At 36.8% G+C, this 18035-nt stretch overlaps 4 protein-coding genes and 2 non-coding genes across 6 annotated transcripts; 4 read left to right on the top strand and 2 right to left on the bottom strand.

Annotated features, from left to right (window-relative positions):
- Positions 1-2909: 2909 nt before the first annotated feature.
- On the top strand, positions 2910-4729 carry LOC125212195 (uncharacterized protein ycf23-like). Its single transcript, XM_048112288.1, has 7 exons — positions 2910-3149; positions 3231-3296; positions 3639-3776; positions 3856-3915; positions 3982-4179; positions 4246-4368; positions 4498-4729. Exons 1-7 carry the CDS (start codon positions 2958-2960, stop codon positions 4627-4629), a joined length of 909 nt encoding a protein of 302 aa, XP_047968245.1. The 5' UTR covers positions 2910-2957; the 3' UTR covers positions 4630-4729.
- A 1059-nt stretch (positions 4730-5788) lies between these two features.
- On the top strand, positions 5789-9579 carry LOC125216751 (3-oxoacyl-[acyl-carrier-protein] synthase I, chloroplastic-like). Its single transcript, XM_048118517.1, has 7 exons — positions 5789-6297; positions 7619-8050; positions 8153-8326; positions 8649-8762; positions 8846-8947; positions 9046-9112; positions 9221-9579. Exons 1-7 carry the CDS (start codon positions 5845-5847, stop codon positions 9286-9288), a joined length of 1410 nt encoding a protein of 469 aa, XP_047974474.1. The 5' UTR covers positions 5789-5844; the 3' UTR covers positions 9289-9579.
- A 304-nt stretch (positions 9580-9883) lies between these two features.
- LOC125216511 (DNA replication licensing factor MCM3 homolog 2-like) lies at positions 9884-14375 on the top strand. The gene is given in 18 exon segments (XM_048118246.1): positions 9884-9972; positions 10081-10199; positions 10291-10411; positions 10413-10500; positions 10870-11000; positions 11081-11319; positions 11411-11647; positions 11771-11925; positions 12000-12208; positions 12293-12458; positions 12540-12661; positions 12664-12738; positions 12868-12927; positions 13025-13117; positions 13270-13478; positions 13603-13665; positions 13785-13926; positions 14015-14375. Coding segments are annotated over 18 exon segments (2358 nt in total). The 5' UTR covers positions 9884-9906; the 3' UTR covers positions 14078-14375.
- A 47-nt stretch (positions 14376-14422) lies between these two features.
- Positions 14423-14552, top strand: LOC125217225. The gene has a single exon (XR_007175643.1). It is a non-coding gene; the product is annotated as a U6atac minor spliceosomal RNA (small nuclear RNA).
- A 709-nt stretch (positions 14553-15261) lies between these two features.
- Positions 15262-15414, bottom strand: LOC125217285. Its single transcript, XR_007175699.1, has one exon. It is a non-coding gene; the product is annotated as a U4 spliceosomal RNA (small nuclear RNA).
- A 796-nt stretch (positions 15415-16210) lies between these two features.
- On the bottom strand, positions 16211-17817 carry LOC125208882 (60S ribosomal protein L18a-like). The gene is made up of 4 exons (XM_048108384.1): positions 17659-17817; positions 17458-17573; positions 17167-17230; positions 16211-16722 (listed from the first exon to the last, which is right to left on the bottom strand). The coding sequence occupies exons 1-4, from the start codon at positions 17671-17673 to the stop codon at positions 16381-16383; spliced, it is 537 nt and encodes a 178-aa protein (XP_047964341.1). The 5' UTR covers positions 17674-17817; the 3' UTR covers positions 16211-16380.
- Positions 17818-18035: the final 218 nt, after the last annotated feature.

The raw sequence follows: 18035 nt of genomic DNA, 5'->3' as shown, positions 1-18035 counted from the left end.
TTAAGAGATTATCCTAAGATTATTCTCTACAGTTGGAACTTAACTGGAATAGTTTGTTGAGAGTCAAAAATTCTGTCTACAGATAATAGGCCGGCATGCAAGATTTGAACATTCTTCCTTAACTTTGGAACATTCTTTATTCAAGTTGTTGATTTATAGTGTGACAGCGAAGCAATATAGTTCTAGATGTTCATTTGTAGAGAATAATTTACGTTACACTCGAAATATGATAAGGCTTGAACAATTATATGTATATTAATTATTAATTGTAAGTTGATTGTGTGTGTTTAAAATCCATTGGTTTAGATAGGATATCCATAGATGGGAGAAATGATACAATACTATAAAATTGAATTTCAAATAAAATTAATAAGTGTTAATTGCAATTAAAATAGTTCGATTACAGCATCATTTTAAGTGTTGCAAAAGCGACCAAATTGTGACATGAGTTATAAAATTGTAGACTCCAAGTCAATGTGAAAAATTAATCCACGTGGACTAAGAAAAGCAGCAATACCTTTGTAACATTAAAAATTTTGGGGTTGATCACTTGCAACAAATCAGTAAGGTAAAAAATGCTTACATATACTCTCTATCCTATAATAATTGTCACTCTTACTGTGAGTACGAATCTAAGAAATGTTAAATCAACTAACTGTGAGTACGAATCTAAGAAATGTTAAAAAAGTTGATTGAAAAAGTTAGTGGCATGCATGGTCTACTTTTTTTATATTGGTTTTATAATAAAATATGACTGAAGTGAGTTAGTGGAATGTGAGACCTACTTTGGAGTACCATTTACAGTAAAAATGAAAAATGAAGTGTGACAATTATTATAGGAAGGACCGAAATGGAAAAGAATGACAATTATTGTGGGACGGGGGAAGTATTTACCTAGTAGTAACGTGGTTAATACCCGATGTCCGAGATCTTGGATTCTAGTCGACTATAAACATGCCTTTTAAAATTCTGTTAATTTATCAAAATAATAATAATTACTATTAATTAAGGATACATCCAGCTTGGTTGGAATGTATGCGTTCGATTGAAATTTAAGAAACTTTATCGTAAGTCATGTAAATGTATATTACTAGGATTACTTGATACATGTTCTAAATCTATATAAACACAAGTATGCATATTAAAATTTCATATGAAGATGGCAATTATATACAGATACGAGTCAATTGACCGTGAAAAAACGCGGCATCGTTGTCGTTGAACTGCATTTTGCGCCATACTATTCCCAAATTACCCCTCTTCAGCCTACATATATAATGCGCTGCAATTCAAACTCCAAACACCAAAAACAAAAGGCACAAAATACCGTCAATTTCTTCCAATTTTCTACATCGATCTAATCAACAATGTCTCTGCTGAGAGAAGGAGATGAAAAGCTCGCAACGGAGAAGAAGCCGTCCGTTTTCTCGTCACTATTCTACAAGAGGCTGAAAAGCAAGGACAGCAGCCGCTCGTGGCGGCGGAAGTCGAAGAGCTCCTCCACCGGATTCCGGTGGAAGAGGAAATTCAGCTTCAGTTTGCGCGTTTGGTTCGTGGACAACGTCCTCTTCAAAATCGTCTCGATCTTCGAAGCTGGTGTGCTCGTCACGAAGCTCTGCTTCTTCTACTTCTGCTGCGGCTGCCACTTTTAATTAGATATTGATATTGATTTGGGGGAAAATTTAGATATTATTCCCCATGATTGATTTGGCGCTGGAATTCAGCTCAATATTGTTTTTTTTTTTAAATTTGAAATGTTAATATTTAGTGTTGTTTGTATATAAAATTGTTTGGTTATTTAATTTGTTTCTCATATTGGTTATTTGCGAATTGAAATACTAATTCAATCAGCTAAAGGGTATGAATATATGATGAAATAAAAATTGCATAGTTTGATGGTAAAAGAAATTTTAAAAATCATATATAAATGTTTATTGTATGTGATACGATAGTATTTATATTTTCAATCGTGTTTTATATATTTATTGTGTTGACATAATGATAAAATTGAATAAATTTTACGATACAAAAACTATTAACGACGACTCACTTATATATCACCCCCACTCTTCGGGCGATGATGCCACCACAAGCACTTAGAATGCACCCACATCTCTTGGTCAATCATAGTGCAAGTGTGACACATGTGACGCGTGACTTTGATGTTTTCAACAAAATTAAAATTTTTAAATCCTATAAAATATTTAAATAAATATATTTGATATTTAAATAGGCTAACCAAGGACTAGTTTGAAAAATTAAATAGTGGAGTATAATTTTAGTGTAAGTAGGATTAGGACTTTCCAATCCTATGTCTTTTCCATTTTCTTTTATTTTCTTATTACGTAAATTTTTTCAACTAAATTACCGAAAGTTTAAAATTTTAGTCACGAGCTTCTTTTTTTTTATTTTTTATTTTATTTTTTTTATTTCAATGAAATTTGTATTGTAGATGAGTTTATGAAATTTATATAAATAAAAGAAATTAAAATTAGTGTAAATTGTCCAAAAATATATCAAAATCGGTCAATTTCAGGTCAATCTCATAGCCTTAATTTTATTATAACTTTGACATTTTTCTTATTTGTCTCATGGCAAAAATTCCAACTTACTACATATATGAGGTCATTGACATGAGTTTATGCCTTTATGGAGAGTGTATTAAACGAATGCATATCTATTGACGAAATTAGAATCCAAGACCGATTATAATATAAGTGTACGAATTTCATCATTTCATAATTTATACAAAAAGAATAAATATAACAGAAAAAGCTTTATGATGGATTATATGTCAGAGGCACACGGAGCTGATGGACCTTGGCCCAAAAATATACTACTCCATATTTTAAATTTTCAGCCCAGATACCTTATCATTTTCACCGCAATATAGTCACAAAATTTTCCAATTCTCACCACTCTCTTATCTCTTCACTTCATTGACAAAATTCGAGGAGATGAGTTCCTCAATATTCACACCTTCACCTCAAACGGTCTTGAAAAAGAACCAAAGTCCTCTGCTGCAGCAGCATATCAATGCCTCTCCCCTCCAAAACCGAGGTTCTTGCAAAGGGAGAAGAGTAAAGGCTTTGCTTTCCACAACCAAACAGATAATCTTGAAGGAATTTCACCAAAGAAGAGCCCTCAAAGTTAGTATTGATGGCTAGTTTTTACATGTAAGAAAAATCAAAATTGAACCAATATCTAAGCATTTTCGTTTCCATTTGCAGATTATTTCAGGATTGCAGAATTTTGACAAGGATAATGTAGCCGCTGTTGTTACTGCTGCAGATAAGGTCTGTTTCACTCTGTGTTTCTGTTTTTTTATTCATTATTTACTGGTATTATTTTCTTTATTCACATAAAGTTCCAATGTTTCGAGCAGAACACTATAACTACATTATATAACAATAGTGTTTAAATTAACAAATTTGTCGCCAAAATATTACTGTGTCATAAACTTGTAAATTTATAAAAAAGAACTTACTGTATGAATTGAACAAAATTACTTTTAAGAATAAAATGTTAATGACGGGATTGTATATGTCTATACTAGAGAATTTCTGTCAAAATTGGATTTAAACACAATGACATTGTAGTACAAATTTGATTTTTTTTGTGTGTGTTGGTTTAAGTAGGGTGGTGCAACTCATGTGGATATTGCTTGTGACGTTGAATTGGTGCGACTTGCAACGCACCTCACTTCCCTTCCGGTATGTGTATCTAGTGTAGATCCATCAGCATTTCCAGCTGCAGTTGAAGCCGGAGCCTTAATGGTTCGACCACTCTAACTCTCACTCTGCTTACACTAGGCGTGTAATTAAGTCAAGTCGTTCTGACTCGTTGTTTTTTCAGGTTGAGATTGGAAACTATGACTCATTTTACGAAATGGGTGTGTTTTTCTCACCAGAAGAGGTATTGCTAGTGTTTTCTTGTGTTCCTTTTTTGACTAAGGTTAAAAGGGTGTGTTTGAATTTGCAGATTGTTAATATGACAAAAGAGACTAAGAGGCTCCTTCCATCGACCGTCCTTTCAGTCACCGTGCCTCACACACTGAGCCTTCCTGACCAGGTGAAGCTAGCCGAGCAGTTGGAGGTTGAGGGAGCCGACATCATCCAAACCGAAGGTGGAAAATCGTCTACTCCTTCCAAGGCTGGTGTCCTTGGCCTAATTGAAAAGGTAACTACACTTATGTTTTAATTAAAAGTGAAAAAATGGCATTATTTGACACTTGCAATGGTTTAGGCCTCGCCGACTCTTGCAGCTGCGTACTCCATCTCTCGTGCAGTTCGAATCCCCGTAATGTCTGCTTCCGGACTAAGTTCAATCACCGCTCCTCTAGCTATCGCTGCTGGTGCTTCTGGCGTGGTACGTACTACCATTAAAAAAAAAACAACAGCAAAGTTTTTACATTTCATTTTTTCCAAGCAAACAATTCTTGTATAGTTTTGATTATATCGATTTGCATAATGTATAATGTGTGTTGGCAATGTGAAGGGTGTTGGATCAGCTATCAACAAGCTAAACGACGTCGTAGCCATGATTGCTGAGGTGAAAACTATTGCGGAGTCTTTGAATCTATCAAGGAAACAAGCACAAGTGTTTGATGAAACCATAAATATGTTTTGAAGCTTTCTCATTTCTGATTATTCAGTCTCAGTCTCAATAATCAAATTATTCTGTTTAATACCATTATTAAGATTTCGAAGTTGTTATGTTTTTGCTACAAGAGTTGTGCGGTGGCCCTTCTCACCTACTTTTTGTTGACTATATTATGTTACAATTAATGTACTTATGTGTGCAATTAAGTAATTAATTATCACAAATATATACTCCGTACTTAATTAAAATGAAATCGAGGAGGTATATATGAGACTATTAGTAGTAAATGCAATAGTGGAGTATACATCTGTTTCGTTATTCTCTCTTTTTGTGTTTTTTTTGAAGGGGTTGATCTAATTTTTATAAGTACGTGCTTAAGATATCTCGATTTCGATAGTTTTTAGTTAAAAACGAAGTACTCTATCATTTATGATGACTAGAGGGATGACTAGAGGGTACTTAATGTTGAATATACTTTCATGTATCAAATCAGATTTGAATAAGATCTTATATCTATGGTCAAAGTTAGCTAGAGTTAGATAGATACAATAAACTTGAAAAATGAGATTATAATTATTGGTCCCATTTTTCTTCCATGAATCGTATGTATACATACAAACCGATTAGAAATTATTTATGAAGTTCACTCACTTTTTTTAAACCTTCAAGCATAATAAATTGTAAAAGTTAGACCATGATTCAGAGTTATACCAATAATTACAGCATCATGAAAAAACAAAACCTGATTATACAGTACTATTCATATTTAAATACAAGAAAATCCAAGAGCTAGTATTACCTACCCATATTATACGGCACATTTTCCCTCACGTAAGGCAAACTAAACTTCATTTTTACATAATAACGAATTTAATAGTTGTACAAGATCCCTACACGTAAGAGACACCGAAAATGTTGGAACACGCGAGTGAAATGATTTTCTTTTTTTCTCATATAAAATAAATAATCCAAATTCTATTATTGAAAACATTTTTCATTGAGCATGTGAATAGTAAGGTCCCTATGCCTCAATTATATCACTAGGATAATTAAACCAAACCAAATCTTTAGATGTAGTAAACCGACCAAAGGAACGTAGCCTCAACATAATTTTGAAAAGTGAATTTAATAATACCTCGAAAAATAATCGAAATAATAAAATATTTGAGCAATAAAACCAGCTTTAAATCCTGCGATTTGAGCTCACCTCGTTCCCATCGAATCGAATTCCAAAATTCCGCCATGCAATCCCTCAACTCCACCGCGCTCCGCCCCTCCCCTCTGGACCGTCTCCGTGCCGCCTCCCTGCCTGGATTGACCGCCGCCGCTAGACCTCTCCCCAGCACCAGGAAGCTCCATTTCAAAATCTCGGCCTCCGCAGCGCCGCCGAAGCGGGAGACGGACCCGAAGAAGCGTGTGGTGATCACGGGGATGGGGCTCGTGTCGGTGTTCGGGAACGAGGTCGACGCCTACTACGACAAGCTGCTCAGCGGTGAGAGCGGAATCACGCTGATTGACAGATTCGATGCGTCCAAGTTTCCGACGCGCTTCGGCGGTCAGATTCGGGGGTTCAACTCGGAGGGGTACATTGACGGCAAAAATGATCGGAGATTGGACGATTGCTTGAGGTACTGCATTGTCGCCGGGAAGAAGGCGCTCGAGGGCGCAGATCTCGGCGGGGAGAAGATCAATAAGGTATAAATGTGTTTTTTTCGAGCTAGCTATTGATGTGTTTTTATATTTGAATTTGGTTTGGTTATATGATAAAGATGACTTCATATCATTCATTGGCAATTTGAATTTGAGCTTTTGAAATTAGATTAGTGGTGGCTTAAATCGATGTGTTTTAATTGACTGATTCTTTAGGTTTTAGGATTTCGGTAAAATCGATGTGTTTTATTTGAATTTGGTTTGATAATGTGATGATGTTATTTTTACAAGTAGTGAGTAGAATGCCAAGTGTTTCGTAGTTTCCAATGTTATTTGTGTGTCATTTTTATTTGAAGTTGATTGTGATTATGCCTTTTTCAAGCTTGATTTTGAGCTAAATTTTGTGGTGTTAAGTTTTCCATATGATTCATATGTTTTAAATTAAATTTGGTTAGATAATGTGATGATCATATTGTTTTCAGTACTAGTAGTGATTAGTAAATGCTGAGTGCTTTGTAGTTTCGGATGTTTAGTTCGACGTTATGTGGATCCCTTGGCTATTTGCATTTGAGCTTTGATTCGTGTTGTTTATAAGCAACTAGTTGTTTGTTTTTTATGAAGATTTTTGGTTTCTCGTTATTCTGCTGCAACATTGCAGTGTGCCGAATTTCTCCAAAAATAGGGGTTATGAACGTTTATTTCGATTTTATTACTGGGATTGGCCGTTGGATCCTTGGCTTTGGTCTCTGCTTGATTAGTGAACTATATTTTTCTTGGAAATTGTGTTTCATAATGTGATGAAGATGGGGTTAGTAGTGAGTAGTAGTAGCTTTTTTGTTGTTGCCTATGCTTCTGGCTCAACACTGTATTTTCGTTGTCCATCACTGTGGCTGAGAGGCAGTAGACTGAGAGCATCTTATTGGCTTTTTTGGGTTTCTGGTTTTTAGGTCATGTGGATTCATCAGCTGTTTACATTGGATGTGGATTGGGGTTGTTAAATGGGTTATTGAGAAACCTCTGTTTGTTTGTATAAGTTCTTTCTTATTTATTGGAATTGGCTAATTGTGTGTATGATTTTCGTGTAACATCATTATGCTTCTGTTTGGAGCGTGCAAATCTTGCCAAAAATGGAATATTTGCTTGTTATTTTACATTTAGTTCGATCTCAATTATTGGGATTGGCTATCAGATTCTTGACTGTACTGTCGATTATTTCAGAATCCGGTTTTACTAAAGAGTGACTTTTGATTGTCGATTTGGCATATGCATCATCTGTATTATTGTTCGAGTCTTTGTTATTTCTGTGGATATCTTTTGGATTCGTGGGGACTGGTCTCTGAGCTGATTGGGTTTGTTGTCGTTGCAGATTGATAAGATCCGAGGTGGTGTTCTGGTCGGGACGGGAATGGGCGGTCTTCAAGTATTCTCTGATGGTGTCCAGTCTCTAATTGAGAAAGGCCACAGGAAAATAACTCCGTTTTTCATACCTTACGCTATCACAAACATGGCCTCTGCTTTGCTTGCGATTGATCTAGGCTTGATGGGACCCAACTATTCGATTTCCACTGCTTGTGCCACCTCAAACTATTGCTTCTATGCGGCTGCCAACCACATCCGTCGGGGAGAAGCTGATCTGATGATTGCTGGCGGAACTGAAGCTGCGATTATTCCTATTGGATTGGGTGGTTTCGTTGCTTGCAGAGCGTTGTCACAGAGAAACGACGACCCACAAACTGCTTCGAGGCCCTGGGACCAAGCTCGTGATGGTTTTGTTATGGGAGAAGGGGCTGGAGTTTTGGTAAGGGTTCCATCTTCTCATCTCTCTTCAGAACACCGGGCCTACAAATGCGATTGGATCAGATAAGCTTAAATTAGTGTTTTCTTCGATCTTTTCAAACAGGTGATGGAAAGTTTGGAGCACGCCATGAAAAGAGGGGCGCCAATCATTGCTGAATATTTGGGAGGTGCGGTAAATTGTGATGCATATCATATGACAGATCCCAGAGCTGATGGACTTGGAGTCTCGTCGTGCATTCAGAGTGCCCTTGAAGATGCAGGCGTTTCACCCGAAGAGGTACTTTTTCCTCCAAATATTAGAATTATATGCTCTGCATGGGAACAGCTATACCTAGGAAGGGGTAAAACCTTCTTACTTAATGCAAAAGCATTATGTAGTTTTGCGATCATCCGTTTCCTATAATGTGGTTGGCATGTTTTCGACACATCAAACCTGTTTCTTGCATCTGTAATTGTATGTACTATATTCAAACTCAAAATTAACATTGAAACGTTATTTTTGGATCATTTTTCATTAGTAAATTGGATTCTTAGGTATAGTTAAGGGTGCTATGGCAGCGGCTGTTCAAGAAAGCAGCTTTAACTGTTCGTATTTGCAGGTTAACTACATAAATGCACATGCTACTTCCACAATCGTGGGTGATTTAGCTGAGCTTAACGCTATCAAGAAGGTATTCAAGAGCACTTCTGGGATCAAAATCAATGCAACTAAGGTAAATACTCTCTCTCTCTCTCTCTCTTCTCATTCATTCAAATGCATGTGATGCTGATTTTCTGTGTTTGTATCTTCTTGCAGTCGATGATAGGGCACTGTCTTGGTGCTGCTGGTGGTTTGGAAGCTATTGCAACAGTGAAAGCAATTACAACAGGATGGCTTCATCCGACCATAAATCAATTTGTAAGTTAAACGATACATAAAAGAATACTTGCAAATACAGTTGAAAGGTCTCTCTAAGCTGACCATTTCTCTTTGAAATTACTTTTTTTTTTCTACAGAACCGAGAGCCGTCTGTAGATTTTGACACCGTTGCAAATAAAAAACAGCAGCACGACATCAATGTTGGTAAGATCTTGTGCATGATCATCTAATATAAAGTTGAACGAGATTATATACGCTCTGGTTTGTGGTTTAAGGCCCAGTTTCTCACTCGTGTCCGAAAAATCTTTGCAGCAATCTCGAATTCCTTTGGATTTGGAGGTCACAACTCTGTTGTTGCATTTTCTGCATTTAAACCATGATCCAACTCACACTGAGTTGCTTGCAGTCGTCACAGTCTACCTCGTCTCATTGTACTAGTCGCTCTCCTTCAGCATTTGAGCCGGGCTTATATTCGTCTAAATGGGCGCTAAGCCCTGAGTTTCTCGAGGACTAGTGTACCACCCGTGCGTTGCGTTTATTGTAACCTCTTATTGAAAGCATCACTTCTCCTTCAATCTTGTAGCAACAGCTCTGTTCTTTTTACTTGTATTTGTCTTTTTCTTTAACAACCATTAAAACATTTTATGTTACAGAGTCAATTTTCAGCCTTATTTTCAGTAAATGGCATTTTCCACTATAACATGGTGTCTTTTCATAAATAATTGTGAAAAGACAAATTTAAATTTAATCATAAAATAAAAAGACGATGATACTGAAATGATATTCAGCCCAAAATAAATATATTTAAAATACAAACCGAGCCAACGAATAGTGGGCCCAGACCAAAACCGCTCACCCCTTTCCCGCCAAATTCCAAAGCCCTAACCACCATGATGAACTCGATCGCGGTAGTATTTATTTCTGTGTATTTTTCTGCATTTCTCACGCGATCAATTGGAGGCAATTCAGACTGAAAGCGGAGCTGAAGAAGATTCACGATGGATCTCAGCGATGATATCAGGAATGCGCACAAGCGCACTTTCCTCAAATTTTTCGAGCAAACCGTGAGTTTCCAAACAGCATGCTTCAATTTACTGGATTTATAACTGTTTACGATTTTCTGGTTATTTGCATCACTGTTTAAGCATCTCGTGAAATGCTAAAATTCGCAGGATTACAACGTTGAGCTGAAGAAATCTCTCGACTCAATGTTCAATCAGAACAGCCGCCGTTGCGTGATTAATCTCGCTCAGTTTTACAACCACAGAGAAGGCATGGATCTGGCGCGCAGGTTGGCCCAGCGATCTGCTATTTTACTTTGTTGTTTTGAAATTTGTAATACATTTGTTGAATCCTTAGTAAAATTTTGCAAAAAAATGAAGGCTATTGCAAACTCCGAGCGAGTACATGCAGCCTCTTTGTGATGCGGTGACGGATATTGTTAGGAACATGAATGCCAAGTACCTCAAGGAAGGAGAACAGGTTTTGGTTGGTCTCGACGGCCCTTTTTGTTTCGAGAAGAGTGACGCCTAGAGATCTTTTGTCTAGGTTTATCGGCTCGATGGTTTGTGTCGAGGGTATCGTTACTAAATGTGAGTGTGTAAATTGGATGATCTATGAGAAATTTGGATTTAACTGCTTAATTGTAAGAGATTTGGATTAAATAGCATAATTTTAAGTTGGATTGTACTGTAAAGGAAAATTAGCAGATGTTAGCTCTGTTGTACGATTCAACTCGTATAAAACTATCGTCATCAGGTGGGATGCACAAAATGACATAGTCCTTGAGGATTGAAGGCTTGAAAAAGACGATTTTCTTACTATTTGATTTAGTCCTTGAGGCTGTTGTGCAATGATTCACAGAATATACCAATATTTTGATGAGTTTAAAGGATTGAAAAAATATATTGTGTGGTTGTGATAGAGACTCTAATAGTTGGAACATTTTGTTCTATATGTAGGTTCTCTTGTTAGGCCAACGGTTGTAAAGAGCGTCCATTTTTGTCCTGCTAATGAGAAATTCACAGTTAGGGAATACAGGGACATCACGTCAAATATTGGCCTGCCCACTGGATCAGTGTATCCGACGCGTGTAAGATTTCTCATTTTGTCCTTTCTATTTACTGATCATTTTACGTCCACTTAACTCTGATGGGTTATGACTTGTTGCAGGATGATAATGGCAATTTGTTGGCAACTGAGTTTGGTTTGTGCACCTATAAGGACCACCAGACACTATCTATGCAAGAGGTCCCGGAAAACTCAGTTCCCGGGCAACTTCCTAGAACTGTGGATATCATTGTTGAAGATGATTTGGTGGATTCCTGTAAGCCAGGGGATCGAGTGGCAATTGTTGGGATTTACAAGGCTCTTCCTGGGAAAAGCAAAGGCAGTGTGAATGGAGTATTCAGGTTATTTTATATCTACAGCAGAACATTTCTAGTAATTTGTTTCACCTTTATAATCGATTTGTATTTTCAATACTTCTTGTTGCCGATGCAGGACTGTCCTTATAGCCAACAATGTCTCTCTTCTTAACAAGGAGTTGCAGAATTTATATTATACAACTGACGATTGGGGAAATATTAAAAAGATATCTGAAAGAGAGGATGCATTTGATCTACTTGCTAATTCTCTTGCACCATCGGTATACGGGCATTCATGGATAAAGAAAGCGTTTATTCTGTTGATGCTTGGGGGACATGAGAAAAACTTGAAAAATGGAACTCACTTGAGGGGGTAAGGAATGCTCTTATCTCAGATTCGCCTGTTTTCAATGCTTAATTCTTTGAGCATGGTTGATTGTTCTTGTTGCCTGCTCTAGTTTTTTTTTGAACTTATATGCTGCTTTCTTCTTTATAGTGATATAAATATGATGATGGTTGGAGACCCTTCTGTTGCTAAGTCTCAGTTGTTGAGAGCCATCATGAATATCGCACCTCTAGCCATATCCACCACAGGTCGAGGTTCATCTGGGGTTGGATTGATTGCTGCAGTGACTTCTGATCAAGAAACAGGTAAATTATGGTGTTGGTTGTGGTTTAGTCATCAGATTTATGATTTTTCTTATTTGGTCATTCCATGAATTCAGGGGAGCGAAGACTAGAAGCTGGTGCCTTGGTTCTTGCTGATAGAGGAATCGTTTGTATTGATGAGTTCGACAAGATGAATGACCAAGATCGTGTTGCTATACATGAAGTGATGGAGCAGCAGACAGTAACAATTGCAAAAGCTGGTATACATGCATCTCTAAATGCTAGGTGCAGTGTTGTGGCAGCTGCCAATCCAATATACGGAACTGTAAGTCCTCAAACCATTTGATAGTTCTAGGCTTGCTGATCCCTTTTATGGAAATTATTAATGCCATATCGACTATATGCACAGTATGATCGTTCTCTAACTCCAACAAAGAATATTGGACTTCCGGATTCTCTGCTTTCTCGTTTTGATCTGCTGTTCATTGTTTTGGATCAAATGGATCCTGGGATTGATCGCCAAATTTCAGAACACGTGCTCAGAATGCATTGCTATCAATCAGTAGCTGATGGAGGTCTGCGAAGCCTATGATTCCGATTAAATACAGATACAATTATAGAATATGTATGTTATTAAGCATTTCTTATGCAAGCAGGTACGAGATTAGATGAGAGCTCAAGAAATGAGATGGAGGATGATCCCGAGGCTGGTTCTGCAGTTTTTGTCAAATACAATAGAATGTTACATGGGAGATCTAATAGTAGTCGTAAACAGTTTACGATACTCTCACCATCAATTTTCTCAAGAAGTATATTAACTATGCTAAGAGGTTTCAGCCTGAGCTCACCGATGAGGTGAGGTTTCTCGAGAACATATAGATACTGCCATCCATGTCACGGAATTTTTAATGATATTGTGGATACTCACCCTGCCATCAATTCCTTCGACATTCTGATATTTTTGTTGCTTAATGATTTTTCCAGGCATCTGAACACATAGCAACAACATATGTAGAGCTCAGAAATGCAAGTTCAAGTGCAAAGGTTGGTAAATTACTACACTGATGTGATGTGATTCAACTCTTGGAATTTAAGCTGTGGCTTTAATTGTCTTAATGATATATTTGATATGTTTTTTTAGACTGGAGGGACACTTCCAATCACTGCAAGAACTTTAGAAACAATAATACGTCTATCAACTGCCCATGCTAAGCTGAAGCTGCAGCGGCTACAGGTACTATTACAGTCTACAATAGAATGTTTCAGCTCATTCATCATCTCGTTTCTAGTTGGACGTGATTGGGAACTTCTTTACACAGTTATCTGAAAATACAGAAACCTTTTGATGAATTTTTAGACTTGCTACAATGTTGGATCTTGACACAGGTGCTGAAGTCAGATGCTGAAGCTGCTATTCAAGTTCTAAACTTCGCCATTTATCATCAAGAGCTGAGTGACATGGAGGCGCGTGAGAATGAAAGTCTGAGAGAAATGGAAAGATACAGCACCATGAACACTGAGGGTGGAAACAATGACGGAGCTCGTAGAACTGGTCGAAAAAAGGCCAAAAATGCTGGCTCTATTGCCACAACAGAGTATGTGCAAGTTAACTATCTCGTAATGTGGAGTTTGGTGTCTTTCATGTGTCATCCCACTTAGTTTTCTCTAATTAATGCTCTATTTTATCAATAAAATCTCTTCTTTACTTTTTTTGTGAAGTGATGCTGAAGCAATGGATGTAGATCCAACTCCAACAAATGAAGTGAACTTATCATCAGAGAGGTTTGTTTCTGATCTATGTATTCGTTGATTGAATCAAGAATTAAATTTATCTGATGGTTCATTTCCTAGCATATGTACTTCTAATAGCTGACTCGTCCGAATTTTCTACCTGCAAGCAGATTGGATGCTTTTAGCACTGCATTGGGGTGGTACAGACATGCTCAGCACGTGGAACAAATGTCGATTGCTGATATTGATGTCGTGGTAAACAGTGGTGCAGGTGCCCCTTACTCTGCAGCAGAGATCATGTCCCTTTTGGAGGTAATGTTTTCATATCTAGTTCATCATACTTCAATCTATCATTTTGACTTCAATAAATATGACAGCAAATAATCGATCCCGTCTGCAGATAATGCACGACAAGGGGAGCTTAATGATTGTCAGGGACACGAACGTAGTCTACTTCATGTGAATATGTTCCGTTCCATCTCCAACCCCCCGAGTGCCAACTCAACTCGAGATCTCCAAATACCGCTCTTCTCGCTGTCTAGAGATGACTTTGCATTGGCCGTAGCTTTCCTGAGATGTCACTGACACTAATAGTGTTTAACTTTGTAGCTTTAGTTGAAATGCGAAATCAATCACTGTTGATATTATGAGAATTTGCTACTATATGTTGCAATTATGTTCTGTATATTACAAGAATACTATTGCTGTAAAAAAGTGAATTGTCTAAGATATTGTAGATTCTTTCCCACATCGAAATTTGAATAGAGAGAGTTAGAGTTTATATGTTGGAGAAGCAACAAATGCATACGTGTTCGTAGAAAGGAGAGATGGTTGGCATCTCCCCCGACAGGGACGGGAACAGCCTTCGGGCTTTACCTGTTACCAGCACATCCGGTTAAGGCTTTCCACTTCTGTGGATCTTATAACCCAATTTTTTTTTTCCAAGTATTTTTTAATTTGTATTTCTTCCTTTTGTTTCCCTTTGTTTATATAATTTCTATATTAAAAATTCAACTTATCGCCATTTTTATCCATCAATATATCCTCTTTTCATGATTAAAATTTATTAATAATATTTTTATTATTTAAAATATGTGTACTAACTTTTTCCTAAACATAGAGCTCATTGACTCTGTCACTTTGGAATACCATAAAATAGTTCATACTTTTTCAGGCACATTTCTTTTATACTTTACTCATAAATACACTTAACTTTTATTAGTAACACTTATGCTGCACCAGTGTGCACTAGCATTTTCTAAGATTGATGAGTATATTTAATAATATGATTTAATATTTTCACCATTTAAAATTCAATTCTTAATTTTCTATTCATCTAATTCTATTTCTATTTTTGTGGTTCAAATCCTTTGTCTCAATAATTATATACAGGTATTAGTACAACTTAAAACTAATGAAAAAAAAAAAGTTTATATAAAAATTATTATGAAACCCGAACATTTTGAATATGATTGAAATTTTATAATTTAATAAATTTAAATTTGATTAGCGTCGTGCAACAATAATAAAATCTCATTAATAAATCTTTACTTATAATTTTTACTGATAAGCATTAAATCTTTATTAAAATTTTACTCTAAAGAAAAATTGAAAGTTATGTGGAAAAATTTGATAACTGAATCGTAGAGCTTCCCTAACAAGAGGGAGCTCTTCCAGAAATTCTCAACAGCCCAAGTCAAGCTCGGGACGAAGAGGGGGTTTGGAAATAGTTTTCAACCAGCAATAGACGCGCCTCGATTAGAACCTCACTAGCTGCGTCATTGCCCCAAGCGCAAAGATGACTTTTCCCATTCACCCCATCTCCCTTTTATTACAGGAGCTAAACTATAGTGTTTTACAAATTTCCGATGTGGGATATACAATGCTACATTTGACACTTCAACTCTTTTGTTTGTAATTACATATTCATAAAATGCTCACAAGAAGAGGAATAAAGGCATTAAGTCCCTTCCAATTTCTTCATCTTCCAAGAAAAAGAGATTGAATTTTCATAAATTTTCATACATTCATGAAGAATACTCAACAATAACTAGAGAAGCAGCTGCAGCCATGCTAACCTCTCTCATAAACACACATCTCACCTATATTGATTCCATAATTTTAACTAACACTAAAGCTAGATTGCGTACTTTTATCTACTGCAATTGAAAATAATTAAATTTTAACAATCATTCAACAATGAAACTGATAGATATGTGGAGTATTTCTTTCTCGAGGAGAGAAAACCATACTCACAGATTTTAATTTAAATCTAAGCTGCTAATTAGCTATATTCCTCATCCCCGAGTAATGCTCGTATTTTATTTGTTTTCTCTATTTTTATGGGACAGTGGCAATCTTTATCAACTAAAATTATTTGTTTTCTCTATTTTTATGGGCCGGTGGCAATCTTTACATATATATCTAGCTTCATTTGAACAACTAAATAAATTGAAAAAATCTTTAAAATCTTCAATTGTACTGATGATTAGTTTAAACTATACTAGAATAAAACTGATTCATTAAACATATTTTAATTTTTTTTTATTACCCGAGCCACATAAGAATGAAAAAACATAACCCATAGACAAGCATCTTAAGAACCATAGAACCTGAATTTCACAAGAACATTCAACAAACTCTATAGATAAAAGTCTAATGTGCAAGGAAAACAAGCAAGACATGGTACAACTCCAGCAAAAGTCAAAACTGATAATAGCTTGCAGAAATATAGGGCTCTCGTCTTCCCACAAACGACAAAGCATCTTACACGAACAGGTTGGGCCTGGTTGCCTTGTAGGTGGTTTTGAGCTTCCTCGTTGGTGGCCTCACTTTCCTGTACATCAGGGGGAACTTGATCTTGGAGTTGTGGAACTGCTTCGTGCTCTCCCTCTTGCAAAGCTTAGCTGGGACGGTGGCAGTCTTGATGATCTGGATGCAGTGATGGCGGACTCTGTGGCGGGAAGCCATCTCGGTGTACATCTGCTCAACACCACCGTTCAGGGTGGTGTCACGGTACTCCTTGTACATGTTGTGGTAGCCAGTCCTGCTTTGATACCTCAACCAGATCCCGTAGTTCTTAATTGTTGTGGGGTTCTTTTCGAAAATCTATAATGAAAGAAATGGCACAGGATGCACATTCAGTACACGAGATTTAAGTTCGTTACATGGCGGACAATAACTACACACAAAGGCAATCACATATTCAAACCAAGAAAAGGATGGTATGTGCTGCAAAAGGGATTAAAAAACAAACATAACGAAAAGGATGATACATGTAATCACACTGTGCTTGTTTCTGCAAAATCTCTAGATGAAAATCTGGCGTTCACAAGTGTGGAAGACAATTAAACAAGGTCTTACTATCACTGGTTTATTTTATATAAAATGCACTGAAACATCGATGTCCAAGCATATGAAACACATAGCAGATCATCAAATCCAACTTATATCTCTAAAGTGTTGTCAAGTGTCAACTAAATTCAATCAAAACAACACAATTATTAAGATATACAATAAACATGAAAGACAAGGTTTCGAGCAAGCATATACCTCGTTGATAGCAAGAACCTGACCGTTACTCTTCTTCACCTTCTTCAATTTCCTCAGAAAGTACCTTCATAGATAAACAAACACATTCAATCTCAATCCAGCAATCCTAAATCCCCAAATCAATTTCTCAGTATAACCTAATATTACCAAGTTAAATTTATAATTCTTCACCACATAAAGAGAATCATTTATCTAATTCCACAGAATAAACCAACAATTGATTCATTCAATGACAAACACGAATCAATCTAGTTCATCGCACACAGAATTCTACACCGAAGCTCAAATTACCAGAATTTGGACTTGGCGCGGACCTCATTGGTCGCCCACAGCTTCATGCGGTAGATCTTGGGGTGCTCATCCGTCTCCGTCGGCAGAGCTCTTCCGACCACCTGATACTGGTGGAACTGCAAACACCGCCATTTAAAAAATCAAATCAGTACTCATTGTTTCAACTCAACGATCGAATTGAGATAGAGAGAGAAAGCATACTTTGTATGTCACCATTTTCGCCGATTCTGAATCTATCCTGAAGCCGTGGGCAGGGGCAATAGCTAATGTAGGGTTTTGCGGATTTGAGATGGTAAAGAAGAGTTCAAGAAAACCCTACTTTCATTTGGGCTTCTCTGTGATTATGGGCTTCCTGGATTCGGGCTTTTTTTCTCCCATTACTCTTTTCTAAAATATTTTCATTCTACACTATGTTTATAATATTATGTTCAAGCGCATTAGGATTCCTGATTTACAATTTTAGTGTGTCTGTTATTAGGAGTCTTGGTTCACCTTTTCTTATAAATTTATATTCCTTCCGTCTCGCTTAAGATAATACATGTTCCTTTTTAGTTTGTCCCAACCAAGATGACACATTT

Source organism: Salvia hispanica, chromosome 3 (assembly GCF_023119035.1).
Source record: "Salvia hispanica cultivar TCC Black 2014 chromosome 3, UniMelb_Shisp_WGS_1.0, whole genome shotgun sequence".
Classification (NCBI taxonomy): Eukaryota; Viridiplantae; Streptophyta; class Magnoliopsida; order Lamiales; family Lamiaceae; genus Salvia; species Salvia hispanica.
The sequence above is the reverse complement of the archived record's forward strand: the minus strand, read 5'-3'. Positions and strand labels throughout refer to the sequence as shown.